Source organism: Limulus polyphemus, unplaced genomic scaffold (genome assembly GCF_000517525.1).
Source record: "Limulus polyphemus unplaced genomic scaffold, Limulus_polyphemus-2.1.2 Scaffold2700, whole genome shotgun sequence".
Classification (NCBI taxonomy): domain Eukaryota; kingdom Metazoa; phylum Arthropoda; class Merostomata; order Xiphosura; family Limulidae; genus Limulus; species Limulus polyphemus.
In genome coordinates this window covers 78,891-90,542 of record NW_013668310.1, presented here as the reverse complement: position 1 = coordinate 90,542, position 11,652 = coordinate 78,891, and the positions used below count along the sequence as shown (strand labels likewise).

The 11,652-nt window shown below is 30.9% G+C and overlaps 1 protein-coding gene across 5 annotated transcripts in view; it reads right to left on the bottom strand.

Moving 5' to 3' along the window:
* Positions 1-187: 187 nt before the first annotated feature.
* The window catches only part of LOC106467670 (general transcription factor IIH subunit 1-like), a 40,906-nt gene continuing 29,441 nt past the window's right edge, over positions 188-11,652 (bottom strand). For all 5 annotated transcript variants that reach the window (XM_013928041.2, XM_022395876.1, XM_022395873.1 and 2 more), the window contains exons 7-13: positions 11,136-11,215; positions 8,434-8,718; positions 6,680-6,886; positions 6,323-6,413; positions 4,914-5,029; positions 4,465-4,557; positions 188-3,512 (exon numbers count right to left, since the gene is read on the bottom strand). In XM_013928041.2, coding sequence (XP_013783495.1) covers positions 3,405-3,512; positions 4,465-4,557; positions 4,914-5,029; positions 6,323-6,413; positions 6,680-6,886; positions 8,434-8,718; positions 11,136-11,215 — 980 coding nt within the window. In that variant the 3' untranslated portion in view covers positions 188-3,404. The remainder of the gene's footprint in view (positions 3,513-4,464; positions 4,558-4,913; positions 5,030-6,322; positions 6,414-6,679; positions 6,887-8,433; positions 8,719-11,135; positions 11,216-11,652) is intronic.

The window sequence follows — 11,652 nt, the reverse complement described above, 5'->3', positions numbered from 1 at the left end:
CAAGCTCTTTTGGAATTCCAGTATATGTACTTTTTCAAGTTAAAAAAAACTTCTTTTTTTGTCACTATCAAATACATATTTTTTTTACACTTTTTTATTACTTTGTTGTAAAATGGTAATAGACAAATATATACTTTTGTAAAAATTTGAACAGGTTTTGATACAAGAAAGTGACAAATAAACTGTATTACATTTTATGTATAAATTGTGTTTAAGTGTGGTGACCAAGAGCTACATCACAGAATATTGTGAAGGCCATGTACAGTTTATTCCAGGTTTCAACGTCCTACATATACACCAAGAAAATGTATGATTACGTGGCAACTTATATGAGAAAACCTTTGGGCTTAAAATATTAGTACATGTACAACTTCTCTATATACTATTAAACTCTATCCTTCAGGTTTCTCATGTTTTCTATCATCTCACCGATAATAATGCTGTGCTTTTTACTTTCATTAATGAAAGATAGTTAAAAATGTACCCTCACACACACACACTCATACTATGGTATTAACACTGCACATTATGAAACACAAAACAGATGGTACGCTGTTTCTCGTTTATCTTACACTTGCAGTAAATAAAATGTTGAAAAAACTTGTAAGCCTTAGTAAATTAATGATGACTTTCATTTCAATATTAGGTTGTTACTGACCTACTATATAACATAATTAACTGTACAGTCCAAGGAAAAAAATGTTATTTGTGATTAATTATAATTCTCTTAAGATTTGCACATGACAGAGCCAAAGGCTAAAATGTCATTCAGCCTTTCAACCTCGTACAAATGTATGATAATGCATGCAGAAAAGAAAATGCTAGGACTGATAGTATAAGGCAACAATGGTAAGCATTTCTACAAAGTGAATGATTATAAAAGATTTTTCCCCTGTATGTTAATACTCGCGACTCGATCACAAACAGTTAAGTAATACAGATGTATCATATAATACAAAATACATAGGTGGTAAATAATAAACTTTTCCATCCAATGCTTCTGTTATTATTCTAGATTATCTATAAGTATGAACTCTCAATAAATAAATAAAATCCTTATGGTAAGTTTGTAGAGATGGGATATCAGTTGTTGTTATGGTTTGTAAATACATCACCACCTACATCTAACCACCAGTTAGTTACTATTTGTTTGTATAATTCTTATTTATTAGGTACTAATTACTTTTTAGCTTATAACCTATGTTTTGGCTGCTAACCTGCTGCCCTCTTTGAGGACTTGCCTTTCAAGCAAGAAGACCCTGGATTGAGTCCCAGCTCTTGCCACCACATACAGTCCTTTTAATGACTCCCCTGAAAACGTAGGATATAAGCTGAATAGTAATTACCATGTAATAAAGAAACATCAACCAATTGGGAATTAAATTCAGGTGAACATACGTAGGGTACAAACCATGACAATGAGAACCATTTCAACTATAATCAGTTAGAAATAATTTTTTTTCTTACAATGAAAAAAAGAAATTCCTCAAAGATAAGCCAAATACAAATTGAGATTCAAAAAAATCACTACAGATTTGTGTGAGTAAAATATTAAAATGATACGTACATGGAAATTATAACTCAAATTTCCCAACTTCTTTTGCAATTAAAGTAAAGTGTTATAAGATTGCCTTTATTTCTCCTTTAATTTCACATTTCATTTGTAATCATTTTGTTTGATTTTAAATCAAAACGTAGAGAGGCTTAACTATAACAACTATTCTACTAATATTACTGATTTTTATTAAATATGTAGAGATCAAGTGTCCAAATTTTGGCTTCAGATTTAAGATTACTGATTAAAGCAGTAATTTTAAATCTGTTTAATTTCAGTACTTAGTGCAGTCTAATGATAAAAAAATAACAACAGCATCATTAAACAGGATAAAATATAAACATGCTGAATTTAAACAAAACTTAATCAAGAAAAAGTAGGCTCAGGTACTCACACATCACTCAATGTTATTTTTTTATTTTATGAAACGTGATATTATTGCTTGAAATATGAATCGACTTTAGTTGATTTAAGTTCTTAAAATACGTTAACAGTATACAAATTTGTTGTGACAACTACTTATTATCCATTGTTTTGTGAAGTACAAAACATTTAAATGCAGATATTAACCATATCAAACAGATTAATTCATTATCTGATAAAATGCTAACAACTTATAATTTCCAAATATAAATCAATTACATTACTTCATAATATCTTTGGCATTTTATATGTTTTAATATTGCTTAACAAACTACAAAAGAAACAGGATCTTGTTTTCTGTTAAATAACCAAATTTTGGGGAACGAGCAAATTCAATGGGATGTCACAGTTATACAATATATATAGAGAAAACATATACTTATATTATACTGATTTATTTTAATTGTATAAATCTTTCTGTAATTAGAACTGTTTAAGGAAGTGAATCCGTAATGCTACTAAAACCTGTAACTATACCATCGTACTATTTGGTTATACACTTCTATTTGGACAGTTGAAGTAATTTTGCTGAGGTTGTCTGAAATTCTTTTCCATGTACAAACCTGAAAATCTGTATAATTTTTCAAACCCACTGACCATTATATAGTTTCTTTTCTATTAACATCATAACAGGCCTATTTCAATAATAATTCCTAATATGAATAAAGCTGCATATTTCAATATTATGTAGTATATGTTTACACCTTCTTCTAAGTAACAGATAGAGAGGGTTTTATAATTACACCTTTTTAAAGTAAACCACGAGTTTATTACCCAAATGATTACCCTAGATGCTTACTTAGCAAAAACTTTTACCTACATTAATTTAAAACATTTAATCACTCTGTTCTTCGTACCAACTGACATGCTTCCACATAAAACAAACAAGATCAGCTAAGTACTCAAGCTGACCGACTGGTCAATAATAATAAAAAAAATGGTAGGTATAGCTACAAATAGATGTATCTCTCTGTGGACAATTAGATTTCTATCAACTGCCACTCAAGAGTTTCTTAAATCTGAACTTTTGCTTCGTCTAATATTTTGAAAAGTCTAGAATTAGAAAATTAGAACTACTTTTAAATATTTCTTTTTTCAAAGGTTAAAACTGCTTTTTGAAATTATGACATAGTTCTGTAATTTTTGCTCAAAGACTTGATAGATTGAGATTAATACATTCCAATTATCCATAACAAAAAAAAGCTATAATTGTACTTTTTATAAGTACTGGAATTTTTTTAGCTTCTGAAACATAAATACTTCTACAATCTTCCAAAATATGACATTGGTAAAAATATCTGTATCAATGGTGCATTACAGAAAGCAAACTGTGCTGGGATGCAAAAATATACAAACTTAAGAATCAACACATTTTGAGGCTTAAGGGACAAAAATCACAGTAGTAAGATGATGCAGACAAAGCCCATCAAATTAAGATATGTCGTAGAGATTTTTGAGTTGATAATTTTCTGTCTTGCCATTTGCTGAACTTATCGTACGCTGACTGGAGCATGTCTGTAAGGTGAGATGTTGACTATAATAAAACAAAACATCATATCATCAGAATAACTAAATTCAAATTAAGAATTCTAACTGCAATAAAGAGACGGGTATTAAAATATTTACTTTCACAGACTGTTAGGAAACTAGGGTAGGATCTGAAAGCAAACCATTGTGAAACAGAACAAAATAAAAAGTATTTCTCCTTAATATAAATGTGTTGTTTCAGGCATCTTACAAACTGAATATAAAACTTTTTTTTTATCCTATATTCTATTCTTCTGTCATAAAAGTCAAAATGTTACACCATGAACCTTGAAACAAACAAATTTAAGCTAAATACATGCAGTATTAAATATTTGCAACTCTTAAACTGTTCATTTGTTCATTGTTTGCCCTTTGATTGAATTATTATTTTGATTTTTATGAGCATGAAGCTATAAAAGATACACATAACGAGTGATACTGTTTTTAAAAGTTCACGCAAAGCAACTTGAGGGCTCCTTAATTCTGAGGTGACAAACTAGAGAGAAGGCAACTAGTGAACACCACCTATAACCAATTCCCGAGCTTGTTTGGTTGATTGATTTGTTTTAAGTAAAGCCACTTTGGGCAATCTACTGTGTCCACTGCAGTTAGTTGAACCTCAGATTTTATCAATTTTGTGGTTAGGATACTCTATATGAAATCTGTGGGTTGAGGGCTCAAACTCCATTACTGAACATGCTCCCCCTTTCAGCTGTGGGTGGGTTATAATAAGGTGATGGTCAGTCTCACTACTGGCCCAAACAATGAACCTGTACGAATACATCACAAAAAAAGTATAAATATTTTAATAATTTCAATAATGATTGTAAAATATATTCTTGTATTTCATGGTGATACATTTTTACTGAAATGTAATTTGATAAAAACGAAAAATATTGCTTTAATAACATAAAATTATTGAGCAAGAAATGCCTAAAAATTTACAAAGCTAAATGTACCTCTATACTGTAATGATCCCTTATGAGGTGTTCCTGAAATGGCTGAAGTTTAGCAGAATGGAACCGTTCTAAACTTTCTTTCATTCTAATGACCTATATAAAAAATTCAATAAATTGTACAAACATCTAACCCCTTCTCAAACAAGTAACTTCTATTAGTGTACAAGTTGGATAAAAAAAAATTTGGATAAATAGTTTACTTCTAAAAATATTAATTCCATCTTATACTTGTTCCTACGGTTACTTTACGGTATCTCACTCAATTATTGGTTATTTAAACTACACTGACTGTTTCCCTAAATATTCAAATACTTTCATTTTTATCGAAGCATTTACAAATTATCAGTCATGATATGAAAAATTCCATTTTTTTTATATTTCAGTCTTCATTACCTTTCCATAAAGAGATTAATAAGATTATTAATAATATTATAATATTGAATCCTTACTTTGTCTTCCAATTGAGGAGTTGTTGTAGGAAAACATGACCAGAAATGCCTTAAAAGTTCAAAAAGGGCACTATATAACTGTTTTATTTCTTGTTGTAGGTCATTGGGAACTGTTTCTGTAAAATGAGATAGCAAAATTTTTTATGAAAGTAAAACTGTACATGTTTATTAAAAGACAAAAAATAAAAGACCCAAATACTTTAAAAGATACTTTTATTTCATGAGCAAGAAAAGGTGAAAAAAATTCTGTGTCTTGAAAAAAAAAAGGAAGACTGTTCCATACTATTCAACCATAACTATTTTCATCATTCTGTGTCTCAAAAAAATAAATAGAAAAGACTACATTTCATACTATTCAACCATAACTATTTTCATCATTCTAGTGTCTCAAAAAAAATAAATAAAAGACTACATTTCATACTATTCAACCATAACTATTTTCATCATTCTATGTCTCAAAAAAAATAAATAAAAGACTACATTTCATACTATTCAACCATAACTATTTTCATCATTCTATGTGTCTCAGAAAAAACAACAACTAAGTTTCATACTATTCAACCATAACTATTTTCATCATTCTATGTGTCTCAAAAAAAAAGAAAAGAAAAAGAATACATTTCATACTATTCTAAGCTACATTATTGCACAGTAAATGTAAAGTTGTAATGAAGGCAAACTTAGCTGAATATGTAGAAATGTCTAAATGTGATAATATGGTTTTGAACAAACTAAACATGCGTATTTTAGATCTAAATAAGTCGAAAAAGCCCATAGCAGCTGTACTTAGTGTGATGTTCATTTTTGTTTTTTAGGAAATTACATGCAGGTTAAGTGTTGTTTGCGAGAAATACTTTGCAAATAAAAGAACTAAAGTTGAACTCAAAGCCTGTTGTTACGTGATGACAATGACTTTGTGCCATACACATTGCATTGAAAAGTTTGACTAAGCAAAAAATAGGTTAGTTAATTCTGAATTGAAAAGCCAGTATGCAATTTGGGATCCTTGGACAAAGGCCTTTCTGACAAATTGTCGAATTTGATGGAGAAATTTGTGAGAAAAGTTCCAGAAAGACAAGCAAGTGTCTTATTTATACAGATGTATTTAACTCATCTTGATAAAACCTATTTCCCCTACATTAAAATTACAGGTAAAGTGATTCTGAATGAAAAAGCCAATACACAATCTGGATTCCTCGGACAAAGGCCTCTCTAACAATACGAAATTTGTGGCGTTTGATCTAGAAATTTGCAAGAAAAGTTCCAGACAAGCAAGCATATTATTTGTATAGGTGCAATTAATAAAGGACAGAAATCCCCTACCACAACGAAAATACAATATTGAAATTAGTTGTTTCATTTCTTTATCCAAAACAAAAAAAATGTTTAAAAAATAACAATATTTTTACCTATAAGTGGAATTTGTGATGAACTCTTCATAAGAGCTCCACCTGGTGACAGTTCCCCTAAAGCACTGATAGCTTGAATAGATGTTAATACCTGCACACATAAAAAAAAAAAAATTATAACACACCAGATATTGCAGTTCTGCTTGGCAGTCTTTAAGCTTAAAACATCTATTACATAAGTTTCAAACATGACAGATCCCAAATGTGCCATTTGTTACTTTTTATTTTTCAGTACCTATTTTGTGCAGGTATGGTTCTTAACAAACAAATTTCAATGACCTCTAAACTTACTTTTTAAATTGCAGTGCTTAAATTACAGATTAAGTCTTAAAACACACACAAAAGTTATATGCTTACCTGAGTAAGTTGTGGTTGCCATTGGCTTATTTCTGAGCTAATAAGATTAGCTTTTTGTAGAAGATCATCACTTGAGATATCATCGTGATCTGTGTCAGGAATAGGTCCAGTTAAGTACCTGTCAGATCTGGTTAAGTGAAGTGTACTTCCTTCTGACTGATTACTTTCAACTAAATCTTCATAATATGTTTTTTCCTGCAGCTTTATCTACAGAAATTAACATAGATTCAGAGCAAATTAACATAGATTAACATTAACAATTAACATTAATACTTTCTGATAAGAACAACATGTTGAGCTTCTTGTTTATTATCTCTGGCATTAAATCTGAAACGTAATCTGTCATCTGAAATTTTAGTAGGGATATAAAAGATCATATATCACTTGAAATTTGGCAAAACAAACAAAAAACAGAGAAAATAGAAAACATTTTGATATTTTTTGTTGAAATAATTTGGATTCATATTCTGAAGTTCAGTTTTTATTTCTACTTACTGTTTGAATAAAAAAAAATAAGCCTTTAATATTACATTAAAGTTGAAGTGTTTAAAACACTGTTCATGATCGAGGGTAATAACTTGCAAATCCTATCACTTTACACCGGTAATTCCCGTGGCTTGTGACAATGTATGTTAGAAACCCTGACCTTCTTGTTGCTATTAAATTAACGTATGGTGATCTTCATGTGCAGATGGTGCCTAAAATTAATCCTTTCTGGGTGGGTTACTTTACAGACTTCCCACATAAAGTTCTTCTATTCCATTTTGATAAGAGCAAGAAATGTACAAAAGTGTCAGGATTTTAAAGAAAGAAATATATGTTGAACCATACTGGTAAAGTAAGGGAAGGCATTTTTTTTTTATCAAGGAGGAAACAAACTGAAGAATGTTAAACTGTTTGTTATTGGATGTAACCACAAAATAATGCAGCATATTGCATAAAAAAAAAAGGAATTTCCCTAGGAACTATAAACAAAATAATTCCCATTAATTTAGGTCTGCAAAAGTGTCACAAGCTTCTCTAAAAGCACACAGCCAAATGGAAAAGCAAATGAAAGCATGTTATCCCATTGGACAAAATAATCTGCTGGCTATTGATACCAAATTTCAAAAATAGCAAATAGCATGTTTCAGAAGTTTTAAAGGTTTTTTTTTGTTTAAGCTACACAAGGGCTATATGCTCTAGCAGTCCTTAATCTTAAGCTAATAGTCTAAAGGGAAGGCAGGTAATGAACAGCATCCATCATCACTCTTATGATGCACCCATGGCCCTAAAGTGCAAAGCATAATTTTGTCCTCAGATTCACAGTCCAACTCGTTACCCACTAGGCCATACCCAGTCCTTTTCTAAGGATTTATGGTGGTTTCAAGTTACAGCTACAATATTTAATCATCCACAGAGTCAAGAAATACCAAAGTGATCTCAGCATAACATCAGGTTAACATGCTGACACCACTATACAACATAGAAATACCATCATTATATGGACTGGTTACCAATAAGGTACAACTCCATCAAGATAAACATCCAAATCAACAGGTCAGTTCCTCCAAAAGATAAGTACAAACAGAAATTTATACTATACCATTGGCAGATATTTCCCATGTACATCTGTACCTACGGGTTATTCAAACAGGCCCTCAAAACTTATTGCCCACACGCAGTTGATGGATTTTGGATAGCATGTACAGGGAGAGGGATAACACTGACATACAAAAGCTCCCTGCAGTTCAAACTGTGTTGTAAGTATTCACCTTTTTTTTAATCTTCATTTCTTCATCTCCGTGAACTCCATTACTGATTTCAGATGCTGTTAGCCTTTGGGTAACGGCTCCATTCGGAAGGGAACTGGAAGTTTTTTCAGCAGAAAGCACCCCATTGGCACATGTACGAGTGTTGTTTGTTTCTACTGACTTTTCACTTTCACAGACTCGAAGAACCATCATAGAATGGTGGTTAAACCTGCGAATCATTGACTGGTTAGCAGCGTGTATTCCTTGAGTTCTACTGCTTGACTCTGAACAAGATGCTCCATATTCCTGTTAGATTAAATAATACAAATATAACTTTTCTCTAAATTTAATATGAATGCTGAGAATGATAATTGAACCCTTATCAAGATAATTCACTAAAATTCTAATTTCTCTTTTGGCTCTTAATTACTTTTTTTCTCTCAATTTTATCAAATCTTAAGTTTTTATAACAAATTTTGTTAGAGACACTGTGCAATATAATACATTCTTATATATCTTAATCTCATTTTCTGTTTTGGCAAACTAATGTTAAGAATTTGAATTACTTTTCAATATACAAATTAAAGGCAGTCTAACTAGGTTTCACTTAGTTTTATAAGTTCATATTGCTTGAGAGTGAAAAGATTGTACAATTTTTTCCCAACTATGATCTCTCTAAATGAAACATATATTAAAAATCATAGAACAAAAATATTTATATTTCAATTAATGTAATGATAACTCATGAGTTAATCAAAACAGTGAGAAAAAAGTACGGATTTGAAACCTCCTATATCTAAATGATTCATTAATTCCTACCTAAAAATAAGAATTAGATGAGTATGTGAAAAATTTCCTTTAGAAAAATCTAATAATTTAACCATTATTTTGGGTAGTAATGTTTATTTCCTTTGATATATTTCTATTGTCTGGTACAACAAGAGCATATACAGGTAAAAAAAAGTGCAAGACAACAGACTTAAAGTAATGGACTTTAAACCAGAAGTGTATAAACAGAGTTTTAAACCTCCTCCACAAGGGGCCTTTCGCTCAGTACCAGAATTAACCAACTTTGTTGTACCTATGGACATAATATACATGGTTTAAAATCCGTGATGAAATGCTATAATGATTGTGAACAAATTTATCTGCTTGTAATATAATAAATTAACAGTTTCCAAGCATATACAAGTGCTGTGCTTCACAAGCTTGTTTGTTTGTTTGTTTTGAATTCCACGCAAAGCTAAACGAGGGCTATCTGCGCTGGCCTTCTCTAATTTAGCAGTGTAACACTAGAGGGAAGGCAACTAGTCATCAAAACCCACTGCCAGCTCTCGGGCTATTCTTTTACCAATGAATAGTGGGATTGACCGTCACATTATAATGCTCCAATGGCTGAAAGGGTGAGCATGTTTGTTGTGACAGGGATTCGAAACTGCGACCCACAGATTGTGAGTCGAGCGACCTAACCACCTGGCCATGCCGGGCCTTCACAAGCTTAGCATTTAGCATCATAAAATTTAATTTTCTGTACTGCAGATAAACTTCTGGCTGTTACACATAGCTCTGTAATAGATGCTGAGTTATGGTACTGAACTAATGCCCCTTGGATCATGATTTAAAATTCCTAATGAAATGACTTAGAAGATAAACAATCTAATATATTGTACTGTCATGATTACCATGTATTATACTAACATGAGAGTCATATCAAGAGGTGATTAATATGACATTAAAAAAAACAATAAATCTAATCTAGAGTTGTTTGTCAGTTATGAAGAGTTAATTACACTTTTTTTAAGAATCATTTTCCAGTGTTGTACTACCCTTGGAGCTACTTCCTCAGTAGCTCAATCCCATGGCTATGATTACCCATTACTAACCAACAAAGCATTTTCCACTTCAACAAGCATCTGTGAAAGGCAGCAAAGTGAATCTTAGACTACACATCTTGACAAAACATTCCACAAATCTCTTCCACTGTATACAAATGACAGCTTCCAAGGGGGGGGGGGGCAAACTTGACAAGTATGTGATCAAATAAGATTGTTGTGTTTCCCATTTCTTCAGCCATCTTTCTGGTGAAAGCAGTCGATATTTTCAAAGTGAGGCTATAAATGGCTTGAGGTGTTGTTTTGGAACCATTTGTTGTCCTAAACATTGTGCAGGAAGAATATTGAGTTCTCCTTTCTACAATATGTTCTGTCCTTTGGCTCTACATCATTCAACACTCTTGTTATAAGAATGTCCTTTCTCTTAAAGAGTTGTAGTATAATACCCTACCCCATAAGTCTGCCAGTGGCAACATTGCACTGCTGAATGATGAGTATTTACTTTAAACCATATATATATATATATATATTAAGTGTTAAAACATGTCACCCATGACATTACACCTACTTCTGTGATGACATGCCATCACATTAGTAAATACAAATCATTATTTTAACATGCAAATAAGCCTATTACAATGAAATGAAGTCTTTTACTCTAACTTATAAACCCCAAAAATTATACCTTTAAGTTACTTTTTATATCAAAATTTTTTTATCTAACAATAGTAACAATACCTAATGCTGTAAAATGTCTATTTTTTTTACAATATGCACATGGAGTTAGTATCAGTTCAAATCTTGTAAGCAATACATTAAATAGTATGGTTTAAAGACACACACAAATATGTATATAATATCCTTTTAAAAAAAATCTTACAAACAGCTTACCTCACTTAGTGTTTTGTCTTCAAACGAGGTAATATTTATAAACGGATCTTGTAAACTGTCTTTTAAAGCTTGCTTGATATCTTAATAAATTACAGAAAAAAAACTTATGAAGGATATGAACTAACAGAAACATTACTTTAAAAATTATTATTTCAATATCTTATTATTATTCTTGTACCAGTTGTTTCAAAGTCAAAACTCAATATATTTTAATATTTAAGAACTTAAAATTATTAATTTCAGTTAACTTTGTTTCATTAAATGATATAGCTACAAGAAAGCAATGTTTTACAAGTGTTTACAAAAAATGTCATTTCTATTTGATGATTATAATATTTATAATTGCTAGAAAAAAAAAGGTTGAAACCCTGGGGTACTTCAGGGCTCAGTCTTAGGGCCTTTGTTCTTTTTGATTTACATCAATGATATAGATGAAAGAATGGACGATAAATTACTTAAAACTGCAGATGATATTAAGGTCTTGTGTGTTGCTAGCTGTGAAGAGGATGCTGCTGAT